The 26,199-nt window shown below is 41.2% G+C and overlaps 1 protein-coding gene across 3 annotated transcripts in view; it reads left to right on the top strand.

The window, feature by feature from the left end:
* The window catches only part of Bmp2k (BMP2 inducible kinase), a 96,219-nt gene that overhangs the window by 47,998 nt on the left and 22,022 nt on the right, over positions 1–26,199 (top strand). For all 3 annotated transcript variants that reach the window (XM_085691600.2, XM_085691599.2, XM_087908850.1), the window contains exons 8-14: positions 8,417–8,520; positions 9,981–10,060; positions 11,899–12,059; positions 15,220–15,449; positions 17,043–17,141; positions 18,402–18,640; positions 23,149–23,306. In XM_085691600.2, coding sequence (XP_085547726.2) covers positions 8,417–8,520; positions 9,981–10,060; positions 11,899–12,059; positions 15,220–15,449; positions 17,043–17,141; positions 18,402–18,640; positions 23,149–23,306 — 1,071 coding nt within the window. The remainder of the gene's footprint in view (positions 1–8,416; positions 8,521–9,980; positions 10,061–11,898; positions 12,060–15,219; positions 15,450–17,042; positions 17,142–18,401; positions 18,641–23,148; positions 23,307–26,199) is intronic.

The following is a 26,199-nucleotide window of genomic DNA, read 5'->3' as shown; positions in this document are numbered from 1 at the left end:
GGAGTCTTGAGATGGAGAATTTAATCCTTGTAGCTGAACTCGTGGGTGCAAGACATCAGCATTCCTGGAAATACTGTGATGCACACTTCTTCTTCAGCACGCCACTGCCCCCTAAACTTGTGCTTTCCAGAGATCTCTACCTGTGTGCTGTGTAGCTCCTCACACGCACCAGCACCCGTAGAAGGGCGCTAGGCCTTGACTTCAGTCTCCATGGTTGAGCATCAAGCAACATTGTTTGCTCCAGTGTTCTGTGGCAGCCTCCATTCAAGGTGGAGTTGCCTGTCTGGACAGTCTGAGTTACGGTCTAGGTACCTGTGACTAGGATTTCAGCTGTCTCTCATGACATTCCTCTAGCTTTTTAAAATAGGACTTCTATTTTAGTGTGCAATTTTGTAGAATAGCATTTTTTAAGAAAATGAGCAAATATACCGCCATTGTATATTTGAATAAATACTAAACTCTTAACCCTCTCTATTTTATATGATAATGTTCTTGAAAAAAATTTAGGACAACAGAAGCATGAAACAATCCCTGTTTAATTGTAATGCCTAAAACTGGGGTGTGGGTTTTAGTTGCTGTGTTCTCTGGCTAGTTTAGTTCATGTTTTATTGAAGACATTTTTACAAACCAGTATAGCTGTAACTTTTGTTGCCAAGTATAATGTTTTAGTAATAATTGAATGTACAGTTTTGCTGGAGATCTTGAAATGTCTTAAAGGCCCAGTGTTCTCTTTGACCGATACTTTCCAAAAGACTGAACAGCTTATGCCTTGCTATGTGACTTTATTCCTAACTAGTGTTGAATTTCTGTGTTTATGTGTGCCCCAATATGTGTGTGGGAATGTGTTTGTGGAGTACTGTGGTAAGCATGATAATACTGTTGATAATTTTAGACTCAATTGGGGTTTAATTAATCGGCAGTTTACTGTGTAGCATATGCTGCTTTTACTTGACCATAAATGTGAAGATTTAGTTTCTGGTATCAATTTGACTATGCCAAAAAATGAAATAAACTAAATATACTGAGTAAATTAAAAGTTTTCAAGTAAATTTGGTATTATAAAACTCCTGTAAGTTTTAAAAACAGCGGTCAGGGAGATGGTTTGGATAAAAATGCTTGATGAGCAAGGTCAGTGCTACTAGAGTTCCTTGTGCAGAAGCCGCTATGAAAGGAGAGAACTGACTCCTGAAAGTTGTCCTCTGGCTGGCCCATGCACAGGTGCATACACACACACACACACACACACACACACACACACACACACACACACACAGTTTTCAATTCCAGTAGTTTCTCTGCTTGTTAAAAGTTTTGCAGACTTTATGTTTTTTCTTTCAGCATGTGACTTTACTATAACATTAAGTTTTTTTCTATTTATTTATTTATTAAAAATTTCCACTTCCTCCCCTCCTCCCATTTCCTTCCCGTTCCCCCACTCACCATTTCTCCTCCCCCTCCAGTCCTAAGAGAGTGCAGGGAATCCTGCCCTGTGGGAAGTTCAAGGCCCTCCCCACTCCATCCAGGCCTAGGAAGGTGTGCATTCAAACAGACTAGGCTCCCAATAAGCCAGTACATGCAGTTGAATCAAAACCCAGTGCCAATATCATTGGCTTCTCAGTCAGCCCTCATTATCAGCCACGTTCCGAGAGTCCAGTCTGATCACATGCTCGTTCAGTCCCAGTCCAGCTGGCCTTGGTGAACTCCGATTAGATCAGTCCTGCTGCCTCAGTGGGTGGATGCACCCCTCGTGGTCCTGACTTTCTTGCTTATGTTTTCCCTCCCTCTGCTCTTCATCTGGACCTTGGGAGCTCAGTCCAGTGCTCCAATATGGGTCTCTGTCTCTATCTCCATTCCTCGCCTGATGAAGGTTCTATGGTGATATGCAAGATACTCATTAGTGTGGCTATGGGAGAAGGCCAGTGCAGGCACCCTTTCCTCTGCTGCCCGAGGACCTAGCTGGGGACATCCCCTTGGATACCTGGGAACCCCTGTAGAGCCAAGTCTCTTGCCAGCGTTAAATGACTCCCTTAATTAAGATATCTTCTTCCCTGCTCTCATATCCACCCTTCCTCCATCTCAACCATCCCATTCCCCCAAGCTCTCCCCAATCCTCCCCTTCTCCCTTCTCTCTCCCCTTCTTCCCTTCCTCCACCCCACCCCCACCTCCATGCTCCCAACTTTTGCCTGGCGATCTTGTCTACTTCCAATATCCAGGAGGATAAATATATGTTTTTCTTTAGGTTCACCTTATTATTTAGCTTCTCTGGGATCACGAACTATAGGCTCAATGTCCTTTGTTTATGGCTAGAATCCACTTATGAGTGATTACATACCATATTCCTCTTTTTTGGGTCTGGGTTATCTCACTCAGTAAAGTGTTTTCTGTTTCTATCCATTTGCATGCAAAATTCAAGATGTCATTGTTTTTTACCGCTGAGTAGAACTTTAATGTGTATATGTTCCACACCTTCTTTAACCATTCTTCCATTGAGGGGCACCTCGGTTGTTTCCAGGTTCTGGCTATTACAAATAGTGCTGCTATGAACATAGTTGAACAAATGCTTTTGTAGTATGATTGGGCATCTCTTTGGTATATTCCCAAGAGTGAAATTGCTGGATCCTGAGGAAGGTTGACTCTCAGTTTCCTGAGAAACCGCCACACTAATTTCCAAATTAGTTGCACAAGTTTGTATTCCCACCAGCAATGGATGAGTGTTCCCTTTACTCCACATCCTCTCCAGCATAAGCTATCATTGATGTTTTTGATTTTAGCCATTCTGACAGGTGTAAGATGGTATCTCAAAGTTTTGATTTGCATTTCCCTGATTGCTAAGGAAATTGAACATGACTTTAAGTATCTTTTGGCTATTTGCACTTCTTCTGTTGAGAATTTGAGAATTCTCTGTTCAGTTCAGCACCCCATTTTTTAATTGGGTTATTCAGAATTTTACTGTCTAGTTTCTTGAGTTCTTTATATCAGGCCTTTGTCTGATGTGGGGTTGGTGAAGATCTTCTCCCATTCAGTAGGCTGCCTTTTTGTCTTAATGACAGTGTCCTTTGCTTTACAGAAGCTTCTCAGTTTCAGGAGGTCCCATTTATTCATTGTTGCTCTTATTGTCTGTGCTACTGGGGTTCTACGTAGGAAGTGGTCTCTCTGCCGTTTGATTAGTTTGGATAGGGGTTTGTCAATCTTGTTGATTTTCTCCAGGAACCAGCTTTTTGTTTCATTGATTCTTTGGATTGTTTTCTGTGTTTCTATTTTGTTGATTTCAGCCCTCAGTTTGATTATTTCCAGTCTTCTACTCCTTCTGGGTGAGTCTGCTTCTTCTTTTTTTTTTTTTTTCCTAGAGCTTTCAGGTGTGCTGTTAAGTCTCTAATGTGAGCTTTCTCCATTTTCTTTAATTGGGCACTGAGTGCTATGAACTTTCCTCTTAGCACTGCTTTTATAGTGTCCCATAGGTTTGGGTATGTTGTGTCTTTATTTTCGTTGAATTCAAGGAAGACATTAATTTCTTTAGTTGTTCCTTGACCCAGGGATGGTTCAGTAGTTGACTGTTCAGTTTGTAGGCTTTCTGGGGGTAGAATTGTTGTTGAATTCTAACTTTATTCCATGGTGATCTGATAGTACACAGGTGATTACTACATTTTTTTTTGTATCTGTGGATGTTTGCTTTGTTACCGATTATGTGATCAATTTTTGAGAAGGTTCCATGAGATGCTGAGACGAAGGTACATTCTTTTCTGTTTGGGTGGAATGTTCTATAGATGTCTGTTAAGTCCATTTGGTTCATTACATCTGTTAGTTCTCTTATTTCTCTATTAAGTTTCTGTCTGTTGACCTGTCCATTGGTGAGAAAAGAGTGTTGAAATCTTCTACTATTAGAGTGTGGGGTTTGATGTATGTTCTGAGTTCTAGTAATGTTTCTTTTACATATGTGGGTGCTTTTATATTAGGGGCATAGATATTCAGGATTGAGACTTCCTTCTGATGAATTGTTCCTGTTATGAGTATAAAGTGTCTTTCTCCATCTCTTCTGATTGATTTTAGTTTGAAATCAATTTTGTTAGATATTAGTATAGCCACACACGCTTGTTTCTTTGGTCCATTTGATTGGAAAACCTTTTCCCAACCCTTTTACTCTGAGGTAGTGTCTGTCTTTGAAGTTGAGGTGTGTTTCTTGTAAACAGCAGAATTTTGGATCCTGTTTTTGTATCCATTCTCTTAACCTGTGCCCTTTTATAGGTGAATTGAGTACATTGATATCAAGTGATATTAATGACCAGTGGTTGTTAACTCTGCTTTTCTTATTTTTTAATTTTTTTTTTGGTGGTAGTGTTTGTGTGTTTCCCTTCTTTGAGTTTTGTTGGTGGAGAGTTGTCAGGTGCCTGTGTTATTATGGGTGTTGTTGGCTTCCTTGGTTTGTGGTTTTCCTTCTAGTATTTTCCGTAAGGCTGTGTTTGTGGCTACGTATTGTTTTAATCTGTTTTTGTCCTGGAATATCTTGTTTTCTCCATCGATGGTGAATGCAAGCTTTGCTGGGTATAGTAGTCTGGGCTTGCATCCATGGTCTCTTAGTGTCTGCAGCACGTCTATCCAAGACCTTTTGGTTTTCATGGTTTCCATTGAGAAGTCAGGTGTAATTCTGATAGGTTTACCTTTAATATGTTACTTGATCTTTTTCCTTTGCAGCTCTTAATATCTTTTTTTTATTCTGTGTGTTTTGTGTTTTGATTGTTATATGGCGAGGGGATTATTTTTTTTATCCAGTTTATTTAGTGTTCTGTATGCTTCTTGTACCTTCATAGGAATATCCTTCTTTAGGTTGGGAAAGTTTTATATAATTTTGTTGAATATATTTTCTGTGTCTTTGAGCTGTAATTCTTCTCCTTCTTCTACCCCTATTATTCTTAGGTTTGGTCTTTTCATGATGTCCCAGATTTCCTGGATGTTTTGTGTTAAGAATTTATTGGATTTGTTGTTTTCTTTAATCAGTTAGCTTATTTCCTCTATAGTATCTTCAGCATCTGAGATTCTTCTATCTCTTGTATTCTGTTGGTTATACTTGTCTCTGTAGTTCCTGTTCGTTTACCCCGGTGTTCCATATCCAGCCATCCCTTGATTTGTGTTTTCTTCATTACCTCCATTTCATTTTTCAAGCCTTCAACTGTTTCCATTACCTGTTTGATTGCCTTTTCTTGGTTTTCTTGGGTATCTTTGGGAGATTTCTACCTTTTTGTCTTCTCTATTTCTTTAAAGGAGTTTTTCACATCCTGTTTAAGGTCCTCTATTATTTTCATAATGTTACGTTTAAAGTCGATTTCTTCTACTTCTTCTGGAATAGGATGTTCAAGTCTTCTTATTGCGTGATCCCTGGATTCTGGTGTTGTCATGTTGCCTTTCAGGTTGGAGGAATTCTTGCATTGGCGCCTGCCCATCTCTTCCTTCAAATACAGCCTGGAGAGTCTTGGCGTCTTGGTCCAGTCTTTGCTGTGACTGACTGTGTACTTGGAGAATTTCTTGGTCTGGCCTCTCTTAGGGCCCCTCGGCACTGGAGCTGGTCCTGCTGGTGAATCTAAGGGTCCCGCAGATGGAAAGGTAGAAAGGAGTGCCCTCTGGCTTGGTCTCCTCAGTACAGGAGCAGGATCTGTTCCTGGGTCAAGGACCTCACAGACAATAGGGCAGACTTGGGGGAGGCAGGGTCGTGTGGAACAAAGAAGCCCCTGCAGCAGGAGCTGGAGGGGCCCTGTGATCCTTTCTGGACCATCCGCCCTGGGTGGGGGGCACACACTCACCCCTCTGGATGGATCTCCTCAGCACAGGAACAGGGACTCCTGGTGGGCCATGGACCCCGCAGACAATAGGGCAGACTTGGGGGAGGCAGGGAGTGTGGAACAAAGGAGCCCCTGCAGCAGGAGCTAGAGGTGCCCTGCACTCCCTCTTGGGGACCTTCTGGCCAGGTGGGCACACACTCACCCCTCTGGGTGGATCACCTCAGTCCAGACTTTAATTTTTAAATGCTGAAATGAGGTACAGATTTAAGAAAAAAACCTCAGAACATACTTATTTATAATGCCGAAAGCTGATCTGAATTCTTTGTTTGTCTTTCACATGTAACTGCCTGCTTCGCACCCTCACATGTAGTTTTATCTCTGTGCTTATGAAATGCAGTTAGTGTTTTACATGCTCTAAGCGAAGCCCTGCACTCGGAAAACTAAGAGTGTTGTTTAGCCCTGCTCATGGGTTTTGAATTTCAAACTTTTTAGTGCTAAATTCTGTTTATTCACCAATACACTCTTACACAGTTAGTTGTAGAACTGCCGCCTTGGTGTACCTCGGAATGCTTGAAAATGCAGTATCTGTGAACAGTGTTTGCTGAGCTGTTTGGTTTTGTGGTTATGTAGGTCTGTGAATGTTCTCTGGGTTATCAGGAAGTAATCAGGAAGAAGGGATTGGGACTGCATTGCTGATAAAGCTGTTTTTTTAAAAAATTAGTTTTATCATTCTTTTCTGGAGAGTTCTCTGAAAAGCAGCAGAGTTGTCGTGTGATCCTTTGCTGTGAGGGTGAGGAGGAAGCTCTTTCAGTTTTGGAGATGGGCAAGGCTGCTGGCTTCACTCTCCCCAGTCTCTCTCCTACAGTGGGATTAACAAATCCTGTGGAGCACCACAGACACAGCTACACCTGCTGTGGCTTTAACTGGTGTAGAACCTGGGGCACCTCCATCTGTTTATCTCAGCGTCTGTAATTGTATGAGCAACGCTAGATTGACTCAGCAGGTTATATACATATATAAACACACGCACACACACACACTCACACCCAGACACATGCTTGATAACAATCATTGATGAAGACATGAATGGGAGAGAGAGGTGGGGGCCACTGGAGGAGTCGGAGTGGGAAGAGGCTTCGGTAGAAATGACGCAAAATTTAGTACTCATGTATGGAATTCTCAAAAAGAGTAAATTGAGAAGTGTCGGCCTCTATGAGTTATTGTGAGGATGAAATAAGTTAAGGTAGCTCCATCTTAGTCCCGTGACCGTGGACTGTCATTGTTTCCTGTAGCTCTATCTTAGTCTGTGAGTGTGGATACCAGGTCTATCTTAGTGCTGTGAATGTGGCCACTCGCTGTTTCTGTACAAAACTTGAGAATAACTAATGTAAATTTTCATTTCAAACATTTGACATAGTTAAGCATTTGAAGTATTTTAAGGGTAATGAAGTAGAACTGTCCATGGAGATGTCTTAACACAATTCTTTGTAGTTACAGAGTTGAATATAAATTTCACCCTCAGGGAATGTGAAATATGAGTTACTCAAAAAATAAATAAATGGTAGTAAATGGTTATTTTTGATTAGATGGAATATCTCAGGGACTTGACACATGCTGTAAGGTTGATGTAAATATGTTAGTAGTACATTTACAGAAGTGCTCAGACCTCTGGTTATGATGATGAGAAAGAATATTGAAACAAAGAACTGTGGTCCATATTGATAGTACATCAAGGAGGCATTTTCTTTTAAACCTGTAGTGCCAATCCTCTGTTGCGCTGCTGAATGAACTATAATGTGCATACTTAGCCTTTTCTCAGTCATTAGGGTAATTTCAAAATAAAGGAAAATAAAGGTATTTTGGGTAATAGTGAGAATTATTTTAAAGGGTTGTTCTAGGAGAACAACCTCTTCACTGTAACCTCTGGAGCTTTCTTGAATAATTAAGTATTCCCTAAATTCACTAGTTTTGTATTGTTAACTCACATTTGTTCTGTGCCACTTTTTCAAGAGTGTAATGTAACATGAGGGGCCAGCTTGTTGGGGTATCTGTCCCGCCCAGTACCCCACAGCCGGCAAGCCACAAAGAAAATCACACACAGGACTCCATAAGATTATAAGCTGATTGGCCCATTAGGTCAGGCTACTTATTAGCTCTTATAACTTTTGTTACCCCATTATCCTTATCTATGTTAGCCATACGGCTTAGTACCTTTCTCAGCTGGGCAGGTTACATGCTGCCTCTTCGGTGGTCTGCACAGGAGTGGCGGAGGGAGCTTCCTCCTCCCTATTCTCATTGCCCCGCCTCTACTTCCTGTCTGGTTGACCTGCCTCTACTTCCTGCCTGGCCAATCAGTGTTTTATTAAAATGCATGATTGACAGAATACAGACAATTCTCCTGCACCAGTGTAAGCACACCTTCCATCCATCCAGTGCAGATATAGATGTTCTGTTATCTGCCTCTGTAATGTGTTCATGGTTAAGTAAATTTGTAGGAAAAGTTTCTGCCATTTCTTCTAAGCATTTCCTCTATGTCAACTAGAATCATTGTTCTTGGCCTAGATGGATTGCCCCTCCTGTAATATGCCTTTTTGTACTGTTTGTCTTTAGCCAGATATCTTAACGTTTTGACCTGTTATTACAGGGTTCATGCTTGAACCAGATCCGGAGCACAGACCTGACATATTTCAAGTGTCCTACTTTGCATTTAAATTCGCCAAAAAAGATTGTCCAGTACCCAACATCAATGTAAGTACTTTTCCAAGTAGGAAAGACTTTTAAATCCTTTAATTATATGTGTTTACATGTACACGCATGTACTTTAAGAGCTTCTTGTTTCTATCAAGTGGTCTTGATAGTGTGCGATGCTGCTTGTGTCTTAGGCGTCAGGCCTGAGACTTCACTCAGGTGTTCTGGAGAGCTTCAGCAGGATGTTTTGGATTGTGGAGAGAGACACAACATGACATGTCAGTCACAGAGCATAGGTTTTATTATTAAGTATTGAAATATTTGATAACAGAATTTTAAGTGTTTTGAGTTTTAGCCAAGAAGTGTGTCAGGCATTATTGAGGCAGACTCTAAGCACTGAGTTAAATGAAAAACTTTGGGACCCTTTGGTGTAAATAGTGGAGGCATTATAAAGGGAGAGACCTGACTTCAGAGATTTCTTTCATCACTGGCTAATTTATATCTTTATGGTGGCTAATCCCTTTCTCCTGCTGTAAATCTAGGATAGTAATTATGATTATAGCTAATATACAGCCCAGGGCTAAGCCAAGTACAGTGCTCATTTGGGAATGCTTAATTTTACTCAGAGGCTTTGGTTCTTCCCTCTCTCTCTCTCCCTCCTCCCCTCCCTCTTTCTTTCCTTCCTTCCCTCCATCCTTTCTTCCTTCTTTTGGCAAAGTCTGTCTCTCTCTACATAGTCCTGGCAATCCTGGAATTCATTACATAGACCAGACTGGCCTCAAACTCACAGATACCAGCCTGCCTATTCCTCCCAGAGTGCTGGGATTAACCATGTGCTGTTAATGCCTGGCTCAAAGACTGACTGCTGGTCACTCCTGCATACTACAATGAACTGTACCTGCCAGATTTCTGCACCTTTTAATGCCAGGTTTCTAGGTCATCACTGATTTTAATCTGTCCTGAACACTGTAGAGATCATTCTGTTCTGGCTTGTGTTTTCTTCTTGTATAACTCGGAAGAACTGTGACAGCTGTGTCTTTCTGAAGCCCTCCCCGTATCACTTAGTGTCTCTCCTGCTGCTCTACTGTTTCAGTGAGCAGAGCAGAGCAGCTTTATGTGACGTGTGGCTGAACTTCAGCTCTCTGTCCGGTTCATGCTCACAGTTCTGTCGTATTTACAGTGTGATTGTTGTCCTGGTTGTGTAATTATTTTCAGAAGTATGAAATGTCAGTTGTGCAAACTGTAATAAAATCTTATTTTAAACTCAGGATTTACATAAAAGAATATTGCATACTGTAATGCTATGTTTATCTTCTAGAGATTTCTGTAGAAAATCAATATAAAGATGACATTTGTGTAATGTGGTATTTCCAGATTACATCTGGGGCGTATATCTGCATAATTTGTAATATGGGTCATGAAAATAATAGTATCTTGGTCAGTGTTTCAGAAGTTTAGTAGGCTATCTATAGTCTAAAAATTACTACAACTCAAACTGAAAACTATGTTTTTCTTCCCAGAATTCTTCTCTTCCCTCAGCTCTTCCTGAGCCGATGACTGCTAGTGAAGCTGCTGCTAAGAAAAGCCAAATGAAAGCCAGGTGGGCAAGACCGTGCTGGCGCCGACAGGACTTCTGTAAAAGAAAAGGCCAGAGTTCTCATTTTGATTGTAGCAATTCCTGTGCCCCAAAGGCCGTGTTGTCCAATCTGCGGTTCCATAGCTTACATCAAGAGTACAAAATAAACTTCCACAGGTGGTAAATGCCGGGTGTGACGCTGTTCTCATGTGAACTGCTCACCCATCTGTGAAGGCAGAATGGTCACGGCTGATGTTGTAGTGAGTCTTGCCTTCTCTGTGGGATTGTGGTCATTTTCACCACTGACTATTCTTAAGTCAGGAAACTTAAGATTTGACTTACTAGCTATTAAACCTATTGTTTATATTTAAGAAAAGAAACAATTGTCACAGGCCATTAGTGTGTATAGCTTGTAGAAGTTATGTGTGTATGTAGCTAGAAAGCTGGGTAAAGAATTACATTTGAAACCTTAGTTTTCAGTTATTTACTCTATTGATAAGTTTGAATTCTGTTATGTAGGCTGAGACTTAAAATCTGGGGCTGGAGAGATGATTCAGCAATTAAGAATACATAATGCTCTTGTGGACACCTTGATTATCTTAAAATGAGCTGTAGCTGGCTGTATATATAAGTGATCTTACTGTTCTCATTGCATTTTTAGAGGACTTGTACTGTACCGTGCTGATCATCCACCACCCCCCCCCACTGCCCCTTCCACTTCCCATCCAGTACCCCTCTGTCATATGGTTCAAGTCTTCCTCTCATGACTGACTGAGTTCAATTAGGTTACTAGCCCTAATTCTGAAATCTCTGGTGCAGTTTTTTTTTTTTCCTTTTGGGAAGATCATGTTAGCATAGCCCCCTCTTGTGTTCCATGTAGGTATTGTGAGAGAGCTGTAGGTGTGTGCTGATTGCAGGAGCTGGGGGCTGGATAAACCATGCATATAGAATTTTATGTGTTAAACCGTTTGAAATAATATTAAGTGAAGTCATCAAAGAAATATTTTGGGAGAAAGTTACTGAAAATTCTGTACTGACTTTATAGAAAGCAAAGTTGAAAAATATGTAATTTCAAGATTATATTGGTCCTGCACCCATGCCCGTACTGGCAACACCAAGTGAACTGAGTGGCCATCAAAAAAAAATAAAATAAATAAAGAGCACGTGCAGTTGTGAGGGAAGAGTTGTGAGGGAGGTACGGAAAAAATGGAGGGGAGGGAGTGGGCACTGGATTTGATCCAGACACATTATACACATATATGAATATTAAACATAAATTTACCTGATTTCTGGTTTTGTTTGTTTTGAAAATTCACTCATGCCTGCTAGTCACGTTGCTCTCAAAAATTGTGCCTACCATTTTATTGTCTGCATTTGGGGCTGAAACTGAGTCCTAGTCCAACATTTCTCCTAATTCTCATCTGGAGTTGGAGGGGAACAAGGGCTGGATGTGAGCGGGCGGCCTTGCCCGACAGCGCTGGTGTCTCCTGTCTCACTGCCGTGCCAGAGCCCTTTCCTTTATCTGAGACTGAGCTAGGGGGTTATTATTACCTCAGTTTTATCCATAACCTTACGAGAATATTTCTGTTTATGGTCTGTCAGTCTCAGGCCGTCCCTTAATCTCTGGGCTCATATTCCTTTTCCTCCATCCCAAGGCTGGCTATGAACAACTGTACAGTTTCAAGAACCGTGCCTGACTGTACTTTTTTCTTTAGTAGCTTTATTAAACATATATTCAGAGGTGGATACTTAGGAGGGATCCAAAGGACTAATGTAGTCATCTGTAACTATAATGTACAGAATGAATAGTAAACCAGAAATAAGCTCAATATTTGGAATAAATTATATTTTTTCTATTCTAGAATAACAGATACCATTGGACCAACAGAAACCTCAATTGCACCAAGACAAAGACCAAAGGCCAATTCCACTACTGCCACTTCCAGTGTGCTGGCCATTCAGAGTTCTGCTACGCCTGTTAAAGTTCCTGCTCCTGGTGACTTCAGTAACCACAAGGCAAAAGGTAATTAGCCTTTGCAGTTCTGATCTCTTCATGGTATGGATAAACGGGATATGGTTTGATTCCTAAAGCATAGAACACACGCTTTAAGAAATGGGCCTTGATAAGTGACTCAGTCGGTCAAGTACTTGCAGTGCAGGCATGCAGACCTGAGCTTAGATCCCTCACCGCAGTACAACCGATGGACAGGGCTCTGTGCTCCTATAACCACAATGTGGGGCATACAGACGGGCGGGACCATGGTGGGCGGTTAGGGGCTAGAGACAAGCTGGTGTAGGTTGGCTAGCTAGCCAATCTTGACTGAAATGAGAGCCCTAGATTTACTGAGAGACTCTGTATCAGAAGATAAAAAAGATGGGAAAATGACTGCAGAAGACACTGAACCCCTCTTTGACCTCTACATATGTGAGCAACCCTACATAGACAAGTGTACACAGGCATACATATCCTGCTCCCTACCTGTCTATTGATGTCTAATAAGCTAGGCTACTTTTTTCTAAAGTTTTAAAGGTAAAGTTACTAGTAATTTAAATATATATATATATATATATATATATATATATATACATCAGTTTGTTTTAATATATAAATAGAAGCTCATCTTTTGAACCATCAGCTAGTAGGTTTGAGGGTGGCAGTAACAAGTGTAGGAAATCCTGTGTTGTATTTGACAGGAAGTAGCTTACATTCCATAGAAGCATAAGTCTCTGGAGCCTTGGTGAAGGAACCATATGGATATCACAGCATAAGCATTGTTCTTACTTGATTTTGAGAAATTGTTTTTATAATCTTAAATGCTTTATGGTAAATGTAATACCTAAAAACCTTCCCACAGGGAATTGTCATCATGACAGAGTAAATTTAATTTCTAAAGATGTCAGAGGTGTAATCTGCAGAGTCACCTTTCTACAAACCCTGATTCGTGTAACATTTCCCGACAAATCTGTCTTGTTTTAATGTTGAAATGTTTTTATTACAGATACTGAAGTGGGTAAGATCACATATTTTGACTCATGAATGTAATTTGAGTTACGTTTCTCCCATTTTTAAACTAACATATCTAATAAAATATGAGTGCCTATCTAATAGTGTTCCTGGGAAGTTTAGATGACGGCTTACTGTAAGGTCTGGTCCAGTGATGCTATGAAATGTTGACTGTTGTTTGCTATTGCTAAGTCTGACTCAGAGAAGGGATGTTTATCTTTGCATTACCTGGCATTTTGCTGCAGTGAGTTTGTGCTGTGCTTGGCTTTTGTATGTGGGTTCTGGCGTTCAGACTCGTCCTTCTGCTTGTGAGGTAAGCATCTCACTGACCAGGCCATCTCCTCAGCCCCATTTGTAGTTTTTGAGGCACCTTGTACTGATTCTGTAGTGAATACTCCAGCTTATGTTCACAGCGGTGCAAATGAGGTACCACTTTCCACCCGGCACTCATCCTTTTCTTCCTTTACGTTGGCCATTGTCACTGTGGCCCAAAGAATTCCGGTGCTGTGGATTAGGCCAAAGAATTCCTGGATGGATTAGGATGGTGAGCACTTCTCAGGTGTCTCATTGCCCACTTGTGTTGCTCTCTTTGAGAATTGTTCGCTCAGTTCGTTGGGCACTTTCTTGATTGGATGGGCTTTGGTCTTTTATTTTTGGAGTTCTTTATAGATTCTAGATATGTGAATTCCTTGTTAGTGTAAAAATTTTCTCTGTGTTTAGATAGTATCTTCCTTCTGTTCTGCGGAACAACCCTTTATTTCCATGCAAATCTCTTTGTCATTTCTCAGGGTGATTGCTGTACTGTTAGAGTTCTTTTCTCCTTGATTCTGTCCCTCCCTCCAATTTATTTATTTTAATTTTATGTGTGTAGGTGTTTTTTATCTGCATGCATGTCTGTGCTCGCATGCATGGATATGCCTGTGGAGACCTGAAGGAGATCAGATCCCCTGAGACTGGAATCTTAGGTGGTTGTGAGCCATCATATGGGTATTGGGACTCGAACCCAGGTCTTCTGGATTCGAGTGCTCTTCCATTGAGCTTCCTCTCTAGCCCCAGCTTGTGTCCTTTTCTGATTCCTTGCCTGTGCCTATATCCTAAAGTGTTTTCTTTACCTTTCTCTAATGGTTTCAGAGTATAAGGTTTACATTGTCTTTGACCCATTTGGAATACATTTTTCTTGAGGGTGAAAGGTATGAATCGCGTTTTATTCTACACTTGGATATCCACTTTTCCCAGCATCATTTGTTTGAAGAATATTCTTTTTCCTGCCCCTGTTCCATGTATGTTTTTGACATCTTTATTCAAGACTAGATGGCTGTAGCTATGTGGTTTATTTCTGGGTCCTCTCTTGTATTTCATTGATCTGCATGCTTGTCTGTGTTCCTATGGATCTGTTGTGTAGTTTGAGATGAGCTATTGTTAGTTTCCAGCATTGTTCTTTCTGCTTGGGTTTCCTTTGTCTGATCAGGGTTTGTGCATCCATGTAAAGTTTAAGATTTTTGTTTTTGTTTGATTAGAAATATCGGTGGAATTTTAATGGTGTTCCACTCAATCTGCAGTTTATCTTGAATAATGTTGTAGACATTTTTGCCTTATTAGATTTTATTTTATCATATCTTAGAAGCTGGTTTTCTAGTGAGAGACAGAAAGGAAGTGGATCCAGATGTGAGGGGAAGTGCAGAGGAACTGGGAGGAGTTATGTGAGGCAAATATGTATTTTCAATAGTAGGAAAGTAAAAGCAAATAGCATTGTAAGCCATTAGTATGTGAAAGACGAGTGAAATGTAATAGATTAAAAGGAAATGTTAGGTGAGAGAACAAGAAAGATACTTGCCCTGAACTTTAAGTATTGAGATTTCAGTAGTTGAGAATGCTACTCTAAGACCTGGCCAGTGAGCCGTGTTGGGGTGCATGCTGGAGGTGAACACGCGGAACATGTTTGTGTGTGGCTGCTCTAGTGGGCAGGAAGATGAAAGTGACACACGAGCGTTCCTAAGGTACTGACTTGTTGTAGTGACCAAATGACCCTCCACAGACACAGTCGCAGTGAGTACTTGGTGCAGACTGTGTGATGTAGACACAGAGGTCCACTATAAAACCACGGAAGTGTCCTAGTTAAATAACTTGACATCCAGCCATCTAGTAAATTACCTGTGTATTAATGTTTTTGGAAATACAGGAGCACTGAGACCTGGAAATGGGTCTGAAGTCTTAATGAGTCAGGGTCCCCTTCAGCAGCCACCACAGCAGCATAGAGTCCTCCAGCAACTGCAGCAGGGAGACTGGCGATTACAGCAACTTCATTTGCATCGTGTTCCTCACCAGCAGCAGCAGCAGCAGCAGCAGCAGCAGCAGCAGCAGCAGCAGCAGCAGCAACAACAGCTACTTCAAAATGCTTATTTGCAGCAGGTAGTATTTTTTGTTACTTTAGATAGGGAAGTGTGTGAAATTCACACGGCAATTGAATATTATTGCATTCACTTTTGTATCATAGGCATATTATAACTTGAACTATATTAAAATAAACAATTCCCTGATTCCCTGCTCACTGGAGACTATGATGCTAAAGGAAGAGGTGCTCTTTTAAATAGGCCACATCCTGGCTTTATGATCCAGAAGTGTTCATTTGTACTCAGAAATAAGCACCGCACTTTATATTCGTTATATTTTTTATATTTCAGTGCTGCGGAAAAACTGATATATTTTCAAAAGTAACATCTTTTTATTATTTTACTATTTTTGGCTATGAGCCTTGCCCTTAACTGCTGAGTCATTTCTGTAGTCCTATTTTTAATTTCTCATTATTTTGACTGTGTTGGCATTGAATCAAAAAGAGACATTATTCTGAATTTTGCTTTATAGAAACCTGCAAAATTCTAGTCTCACTAAACCTTCCTAGATGGAACCAATTGTAAGCACAAGCATTTTATCTTTGTCTTATCTTTGTCTTGAGCTAACTGTGTACGTGACACTTCAGTATGTCGCGTCCTCCGCTGCTGCCTGATAAAAACACAGAGGGTGGTGAGGAGGTGGTGCCATGAGACACCAGAAAACATGGAAGAGAACGAGGAACCTGCAGATTTACTGTAATGAGTCAGGGATGGCTGAAGGTTGTCTTCATCAACTAGGAAATGCTGACAAGTGTTTGTTAGCTTTCTTCCAAACATTCTTAAACTGTGCTGATACAGTTTTAGCTAAACTGTGTTCTATTACTACTTTAAAACTTATTCTGAGAAATATATATAAAGTGACAGTCACAGATTGTAGTTGCTTTCTATTGGTTCTAGGACTTGATTGTCTTAATCATTGACCTGATAAAATCAATGCTTACAAAAATAGAACTTAGAATAGCGAGATGGCCCAATGGCTAAAAGCACTGACTGTTTTCCAGAGGACCTAGGTTCAGTTCCCAGCACCCATGTGATGTTTCAGTGATCAATAACTTCATTCCCAGGGAATCTAATGCCCTCATTTGGACTCTGTGGGCACAGACAGACCTGCAGACAAAACAACCACGCACACAAAATAAAACTAAACCATAATAAAAACTCTGGGATTGAAAAAGCATACATATTATTTGTTTTAATTACTGTTCTGTTTCTGTGAGGAGACACTATGATCAAGGCAACTCATAAAACATTTAATTGGGTGCTTGCTTACCGTTTCAGAGGGTTAGTCTGTTATCACGGTGGAGAATGCGGCAACAGGCAGGCAGGCAGGCATGTGCTGGAGCAGTAGCTGAGAGCCCACGTCTGATCTCCAAGTTTCCAGAAGAGAGAGAGTGAGACTGGATCTGGCATGGACTTTTGAATCCTCTCTGCTCATCCCCAGCAACACGCTTCCAACAAGGCCACACCTGTTCCAACAAAGCTACACCTCCTAATTCTGTCCAAATAGTACCACTAACTGGGGAATAAGCATTCAAACATAATAGACTGTAGAGGCCATTCTCATTCAAACCACCACAGTATTGATTTCTGTTTGTTTTTCTTCCTCTCATAGTATCAGCATGCAATGCAGCAGCAGCAGCTACTTCAGCAACAGTTTTTAATGCATTCAGTCTATCAGCCTCAACCCCCTGGATCACAGTATCCTACAATGGTAAGGACTGTGTAATAGCTCAGTGTTCTCTACAGGTGTGTATTACTAGGTTGGAATTTACAGTATGCATGATGGTATTTCGAGTTTCATCATTCAAAGTCGGTTGGGGGCTAGGGAGAGGAGTCAGTTCAGCAAATAAGTGCTTGTCATATGTGTAAGAGGACGTAAGTTTAATCTCCAGCCCCCATTCAGAAGTCTGGGTTTAGCAGTTTGCACCTGTAATCCCAGCAATAAGGAGGCAGAGATGGAGAACCCGGGAATTGCTGGCCAGCCAATCTAGCCAAATCAGTGAGCTCTAGGTCTAGTGGAAGATCTTGTCTCAACAAATAAGGGGGCAAGTGATTGTGGAGGGACACCCAAATCTTGACCTCCGTCTACACCCATGTAACTTGGTTTGTTATTTAAGTGAGGGAAGATGGAGAGATGGCTCATTTGACAGCGTTTGCTGTGTAAGCAAGAGGACCTGCGTTCAGATCCCCAGGCCCCAGTTAGAAGTGGAGAGCTAGAAGCACATGCTCCACCCAGCATCCCACTGGGCCGGGTAGAAAGACAACGTAGATCTTGAAGCTCATTAGCCAGCCATTGCTAGCTGAATTGGTAAACTTGAGGCTCGGAGAGAACTTGTCTCAAAAACCAAGCTATAGCTTGATAGACACATCTGTGCTGGTCCTGGCCTCGGCATGTTCTGATCCCTTGTCCGCCCTATGCACACATGCACGCACATCCCACACGCTAAAAAGTTAGTTAAGTGACATATATTGAAGACAGTCAGATATTCTTAAGCAGTCTGCAGTTAAACTCTTGCATCTGAATGTGGCACTTTATAACTCCCTGGTGACACTTCTGTTGATAAGAGTCCTGTAATCTTTTGTCGTATCTCTTTCAGTCAGCAAGTATCTATTGAGGAAAAGGGAAACATAGAAGGGCTGTGCTATGCATTTGCTCCAGAGGACAATTTGCCCCCTCCCCTCTCTCCTCCCCTCCATCTCTTTCTTTCTTAACAGAATCAGTTTACTCTAGCCTACTCCTTTGTGTTCTTAAAACAGTTAAAGAAGGAATTTAGCATCTGGCCAAGTGAGTCTGGCTTTTTACTAATAAATGTTTTTAAGTCACCCCATGTAGTTTTCTGGTAACAGCTACTTCTTTAAATACTCGATTATTTTTTTGGGGTTTCTGGTTTTGTCTCCATGGGAAAAGGGAGGCACACACTGGTTAGTGCTGAGGTGACTTGAACGTGGGTTGTGTTGTTTCTTGTTTCAGATGCAGCAGTATCACCAGGCTTTCTTGCAGCAACAAATGCTAGCTCACCATCAGCAGCCTCAGCAGCCTCAGCAGCCTCAGCACCATCAGCAGCCTCAGCACCATCAGCAGCCTCAGCACCTGGCATCACCCGAGTATCTTACCTCCCCTCAAGAGTTCTCACCAGCCTTAATTTCATACGCTTCATCACTTCCAGCCCAGCTTGGAACCATAGCAGATGCCTCTTTCGGTGCCAGTAGGCAAGTGTCTCCCAGTGACCGCACAGGGACTCACTATGGAAGGGGTGATACTGATGAGAAACCCACTAAGTGGCTCTTGATTCAGCCGGTTCGTCTTCCTGTAGAGCTGATTCATCCCCTCCCAGTCCCCTGTTGTGTGTCTTCCTTCCTTCCATTACCACCTAGTGCTCCTGCCAGTTGCTGTTTGCAGAGTGTAACCTGAGGACATTGAGGCTGAGGAATTTGTTGGTGTGCACATCAAAACATTCTTTGTAATTTAAGTAAAAGCAAAATCCAAAAACTCTTTTAGTAGTTGAAAATAAACAACCCTTGTAGACAGGTTAACTTTTTCTACCTAAGTGTTATTACTATCTTCAATTAACTTGACTATTCATAAAATTTATATAATTTTTCTATACAGGGACAAACATTTTAAGTATATCATGTGTAGCAAATTTAGTGTAGTTGGGAAATAGCGACTTGTAACTATCCAGATATATTGGTTAGAATTATATTGTATGGATACTTTATATAGAAACTCATTACAATAAATTGAAGAACTTCAATACAAAGTTTCTCACACATGGATGTGACATTACTGTGTTAAGTACTTTAGGATCTTGGGATTAAGAGCCAGTATTAAGTGTTGGGAGATAGCTTGGTAAAGTACTTTCCACATAGGCACAAAGACCTACTTTTGATCTTCAGGGTTTATTAAAAGAAGAAGGGAGTGGTGGCACACACCATAATCTCGGAACTGGGGAGATGGAGATAGGGGGATCCCTGGAGCTCCCAACCTAACCTAACTGATGAGCCCCAGTATCAAGAAACAAGATGGACAAGTGTGCATGTGCACACAGACACACCCCTCCCACCCTACTGTAATCACTAGGATTTGCTTTTAAATACAAGACTGAAATTAGCTAATAAGCTCGTTACTAGAACACCAAAGAGGCTCTTAAACACAGTTTCAGGTTTTGAAACAGTAGCTGAGAGAGAGAGTGTTCATGAATTTGAATAGACAGTGGGCATGAGGGACAACCTCATACTGTGTGTGTCTAAAGAGGGTAAGTGTACATTTAGTCATAGTTGTGTGTGTGTGGGGGGGATGAGAGATGGAGAGGGTGGGAGGGAGGGAGAGAGGAAGGGCAGGAGGAAGAGGAAAAGAAGAAGATTGATAGGAATCTGTTATGTGCTGGGGTGACACCAGGAATGGCAGGGATCTGTTATGTGCCGGGGTGACACCAGGAATGGCAGGGATCTGTTATGTGCTGGGGTGACACCAGGAAGGAGATTTTTAAAAATGAATGAGATTCTTTTTTGGAATAGAAATAGAGGGACCTGAGTTGTGAGAGCTAATGTGATGGCGAACAGAACTTAAAGGTACAAATCACGCTTTGCTATGTGTTATTGCTCACTCTAGGTTTGGTTTGTCTTCTCATCACTTTTCTAGAATACATTAGTAGCATTATCATAAGAAAATTAAGGCCAAATATACACACTTGAAACAAACTCGATCCAGTAGGATGTAAACTATGAAATGCAAGTAGTGGTCTAATAAATGTGTTACATTAGTCCCTCTGCCACAAGGAGGAGATAGTTTTTCTTACTAGAATCGCAGATTTTGCTGGATGCTGGTTGGTATATGCTCATTAAGCTGCATTTTCATTAGAAGTCCATGTGGCAACAACTGAGGTTTACTTTCCAGCACTGCCCCACCCCCCGCAGCAAATCAAACCACAAATAATAAAAGTTTAGATAGTGCCTGCCCTGCACAGCAGAAACATGAATCCCTTTATCCAAGGTCGCACAGTCAGTACTCCAGTCTCATGGTTGTGCTTCCAGAGTCAGTGACCCTAAAAGTCAGTGTTGTCTTTCCTGTACCAGCCTCATCAGTGTCTTATGTTGTTGTGATGTGGGGTCTCCTTGTGTAGCTTTGGCTGTCCTGGAGCATGCTAATAGACTAGAGTGGCCCCCATCTGGAGCTCTACCTGCTTTAGCCTTCTGCTGGGATTAAAGACATGTGCCACTGTGCCCAGCTCTCATCAGTGTCTTAGCAGAGATCTTTCCGTCTGTGCTGGGAATTGAAGCCAGGGCCTGGCGTATGCCAAATGCACAGTCTTCCTGTGAGTTGTACCTCCAGCCTCTGTGTTAGTTTTAAAAAGATTTATTTATTTTATTTTATGTGTATGAGTGTTTTTCCCTCATATATGTATGTGCACCATCTAGGTACTTGGTTCCCCCAAGGCCAGAGGAGGGCACCAGTCTCCTAGAAATGGAGTTACAGATGGCCATGAGCCACTGTGTGGGTCCTGGGAACTGAACCCAGATCTTCTGAAAGAGTAGGAAGTGCTATTAACTGCTTGTCTCTCCAGCATCTCTGTACAGATTTTAATAACAAAAATTACCATGTCTTTAACTTGTTCAAATGCTCTTAGTTATTTACAGCCATTTAAATCAGAGGCCACTGAAAGAAATGCAGTGTGGTAAAGTAAGTCATTTTAGCTGTAGTAAGAAAATTATGTGGGATTAAGGATTAGGTTTCATTCATATTAGAGAGAAATATAAAGGATTTGTTACCCCTCACTTCCAGCCCAGTGCTGGAGATCAGTTTAAGGTCCTGAGTACTCTGTGTGGGGTTTTGGCCCCAGACTTGGAGCTGTACTTTACTTTAAATTGTAGGTTAAGGTGGCACTCTGTTGAGTAGTGTGCCACAAAGAATCTCTGAATTCGTCCCAGGACTGGGAGGAGAAGGATTCAGGTAGGAAGCCAGACAGTTTGAAAAGCTGTCCACAGAAGGGAAATGCTCTCCGAGTTTCCTTCTGCTGTGTGCTTTAAGGACTCCGCAAGTCTAAAACATTTTGGGAATGGAGTTGAGATTCTGCCACATGAAGGTAGATTTATGACTTAGCCATACCCAGTTTCTATTTACTGAGTAGTAAGTCTATTTAGTTACAAGTAAATTACTGTTTCTTTTCCTTTTGTATCTTCTAGCCTTCAATAATTGTTTAAACATTCTTCTAAGACAAGCAGGCCTGAATTTAGGGATTAAAGGCTATCCTTTGGCCTCTGTTTTCACTTCTACTACCCATGTGTTGGGAATGGCTGTTGGGTAGAGGCCACTTGTTTGTTCCCGGCTGCTTAGACCCGAAATAATCACACAGAAACTATATTATTTGCAATACTATTTGGCTAATAGCGTAAGCATATTTTTAGCTAGCTCTTATATCCTAAACTAACCCATCTTCATTAATCTGTGTATCGCCAGATGACTGTGGCTTACTGGGTAAATTTCCTTCCAGCATCCTTTGTCTACCGCAGGGCTACATGGCTTCACCCTGGCTCCACCTTCTCTCTCCTTAGATCTCTTTCACCTGGCTTTACTCTGTTAAGCCACTGGCCAGAAGCAGCCTCTTTATTAACCATTAGCAATAAAACATATTCACAGCCTACATCACCTCTAGCTAAGGCTTATAAAATTAAGCTCTTTTAACAATGGAATTCTTTCCCCACTGTCAGTCTTCTGGGCCCAGATTGTGAAAGAGACCTGATAACTTTGCTCTGTTGTCCCATTCTGTGTTGTTGCTCCTGGTTGGAGTGAGGAGGGTACCCAGGCACTCTTGGGTTAAGATGCCTTTAGGCTTGGATTGTCTCGTAAAACCTAATAGGCCTATAGGATAAATTCCATAGAACCACTGGACTCAGGCCGAGGACTTTCAACACAATGAATGATGTATTGTGTGTCTACAAAAGAACCCTTGTTTACATTGGCCTGTTTATAAGGCAGAGCTAGCAGGCAGGTCGTCTCTTTTTGGTTGTTACATTTGGTAGGAAGTATAGTTTTCATTGTTGTGTCTCCATGTGGCCACATATGATATAGGATAGGTGTAGGTATAGGGTCGCTGTTCAGTATTCAGTAGTCGTTACCTGGATGCTGTTAGGTATGCTTACTTATCTTCACATTATGGCTTGTTTAAGAGCAACAACGTATACCAACTGCTTGTTTTTGGGTTTTTTGTTTTGTTGTTGTTTTGTTTTCTAAACCAGATACTTTTTGCTTTATGTATATTAAATTATTTATTTTTTTCAATAGTCCCATAAAGTTTATACTGTAGTCCTTTTTTTTTTCTTGTTAATTTCTTTCAAGGCAAGGTTTCTCTCTGTAGCCCTGGCTATCCTGGAACTCACTCTGTAGAGCAGGCTGGCCTTGAACTTGAGATCCACCTGCCTCTGCCTCCTGAGTGCTGGGATTAAAGGTGTGCACCACCACTGCCTGACTGCTATATTCTTTTCTTATGGACTAGAATGCTGAGGAATAAGGGGCTGAGAAAGAAACACACCAAGTGTGCCATCCACGGGTGGCTATAGAGCTGTGTGCTGTGTGAAGGCGATTCAGATTACAGCTGTTGTCTGTCCATCCTGTACTCCAGGTCTTATTTTCTGAGAGTTCTAAACTGTAAGTGGAGCACTGGCGGTTTCTCAATTGTTTCGTCATTCTTTTCATTCATTTTCCTTTCTCTTTCACCTAGGTCAGTTGCTGAGAAGGAGGCAGTCCCACGCTTTACAGACGAGAAGACTGTAAGTCACCCACCTGATATGTCGGGCTGGAATCCTTTTGGAGAAGACAACTTCTCCAAGTTAACCGAAGAGGAGCTGCTGGACCGAGAGTTCGACCTTCTCAGATCAAGTAAGGGACACTTGAAGGCTTATTTTGCTTCCCAGTAGAATAACAGCTCTGTAACTCGGCCAGGCCAGAGACTATTGTTTCTGTGCACTTGAGGGAAAGAAAATTCAGGTCACTTTCTTTCATATACTCCTACACTGTGTTGTGTCGCACATTTAGAAGTTAGTTGCTTGGTAGTAGCTAATAAACTCAAGATTGCTGATAATCCTAACCCTTAAAAACTACTGTCTATGTATGTGAAATTCATAATACCTTCAAAACATGGGACATTGATGTTCAAGTAGAGGACGTTGTCAGTTCCCCCTTCCTGATGGCTTTGCAGCTCTCTGTTGCACACTCAGTAGAAGACATGGTGGATCTGGGGCACCCATGAGAATGCCCGAGAAAACATGGGCTACGTTATGCTAATGTTGTGTCGTGTCCTTTTAATGAGTGGTGACATAAAGGGGTTGCTTTGTTGTCCTGATATGGCCAAAGCTAAATAAATTCTTTTCCACTTTAAATCTCATATCTCAATGTTTTCACTTGGAATCATTACCTTTTCTCAAACTACCTAATATTTACGTCGAGACTTGCCACATGTATTTTAGAAGTGTTCATTTTTGGAAGAATGGGTGTTCTGAACAGGTCTGAAGAATAAGGGGAAGGAGCTCATTTTGTGGAAAATGTAGGTGATTTTCTAGTGTCTGAGACTTCTGTATGTATGTATATGTATGTATGTATATATATGTATACATATATGTGTATGCAATATATATACCTATATGCACAGTGTGTTTTCATGTTTTGCATATGAAAAGAAGGGCCTGATAAATAGCTCCCAGTTTCTAATTTCTGTTTTATATAGGTAACTAGCTTTATGAACACATTTAGTAAATGAAATGCTTTGTCTGAATTAGTATGTATTTTATGTAAAATTCACAGATGGCCTGCATTCATGTAAGGGATTCCTGTAAGGCATTCATGTTTGGCATCTAATCTAAATTTGTATTTTGTATATTGGTGATTAAATATGGATATAAAAATGAATTTTAAGCCCCTGATATACATTTGTTAACTTTGATAAAACCAATCTTACCTCATATTAAAAAAAAAGTTTTTAAATCAACATTTTTGTTTGGCATTTTTCCTGTAGTTTATTTTAAGTAGCCCCAAAAACACGACTTTGAAAAAAGGATATAAATGATCTCTTGAAGAATAGTCAAAGGGGTTCCAGGAGCTCATCAAGTGTGTGTCATTTGTAGGGTTATTTTAGTGTTGTGTGTGTGTGTGTGTGTGTGTGTGTGTGTGTGTGTAATACAATCATGTGTGTAAATGCCTGTGGTGGCCTGAAGAGTCAGTCATCTTAGATCCCTCTTCACTTTATTCTTTGAGGGACAGTCTCAGATGAACCCACAAATAAAAAATATGGTTTATCTAATCACCTTGTCTGGAATCTCCTGTCTGTCTGTCGAACACTGGAGTTGAGGTGGCCACTGTGCCCCCGTCCTGGGGGTCTGTAGTCTCCTCACAGGGGTGCAGCAAGTGTGTTAGCTGAGCCTTCTCCCCAGCCTAGAGTTAATTTAAAAGCAGATGCACCCTCCCAGCTTTAATTTGCACTGAAAAGGGTTTGCCAAATATTTTCTGTTTTCTGAGTTAAAAAAAAAATCACTAAATAATCCTTAAAAAGGTCCAGCACTAGGTAAAGGATTTTATTATTTCTTTGTCTTATAAAATGTGATATTTGTTTGGTATAGGCAGGAACTGTGTGTGAACACGACTGCATGTATAATTTTGTCATTTAACATTTTGGAACAACTGTTTTCAAGTTTGAAGATAGGCAGCATCTATGACTGACATACACTTGTGTACCTGTTTTCACAGGCAGCTCAGACTGCCCTAGAAGATGCCAGGTCCCAAATGAAAGACCAGTGGTCAGGCTGGGAACAACCACTGTCCTTTGCAAACTACCCAGTGGCTTTGAGCAATGTGTACCACCACCACGGGGCTTCTCCTCTTACTTCAGCACATAGGATCAGAAAGCTTACCAGAGTAGATCCCCAGTGAAGCCACTTGGCTGCCATCAGTCGCACCCTGCCTCCTTCTAAGCTGGGATAAATGGGACAGGGTTGTTAGGGGGCACTAAGTGAAGTAATTGTTTTGACACAGGGAATAAGAGCAATCCCCTGATCTTAAGGTATCTAGCTGGCATTTTGAAATTATATTTAAATCATGTGATATCTTGGTAAATTAAAAATCAAATCAGAGTCAAGGGCACACAATGCCAACTGCAGATGGGGCTATGGCAGCGGAAAGCAGGTGGAAAACATTAACATTGAGTGAGCGGGCTGAAGTTCAAAGAGGAGTAGTGGGCCTTCTGAAGTTCAGAGATCGACCTGTAGAATGCATGGACTCAAGCGCAGTTCTTTCCATAGCTTTACTTAGTTATAATGGTTATCTTTGATGTTTATTTAGGACAGCAGTAGCGTATCCAACATTTGATCTGTATGCTAGAATTTAAGTCATTCTGATAGGCAAGGGCTTCTTCTAGAACTTTTGTGCAGTGAGAGTTGGTGACTGTTCATTATTGCTTGGTTCTTCTGTCCCCAACAACTTTCCCAAAATGAAGAAATAATTTACTTGGAACACCACAGAGTTTGTTTGTACCCTTGTTTCTTGGCACACCTATTTACTAACCGTTTCCCAGAGTTGTTTGCAAAATCAAATGTGTTTGGTTAATGAAATGCTTTCTGGGGAGAGACCGCCACCTTCCTATGACTCTTGAGAACACACTGCCACTGGAAGTGAGAGATTGGCTGCAGAGTGGCCGCAGTTCAGTGCTGTATGACCATTCGAGATTTTCCTATGAAGGCTATTTGTTTACTAGAAAAAAGATAATGTCATCTAAAAGTATATA

This window comes from Myodes glareolus, chromosome 8 (assembly GCF_982192425.1).
Source record: "Myodes glareolus chromosome 8, mMyoGla1.1, whole genome shotgun sequence".
In the NCBI taxonomy this organism is placed as follows: Eukaryota; Metazoa; Chordata; class Mammalia; order Rodentia; family Cricetidae; genus Myodes; species Myodes glareolus.
This window is presented reverse-complemented; position numbering and strand designations above follow the sequence as displayed.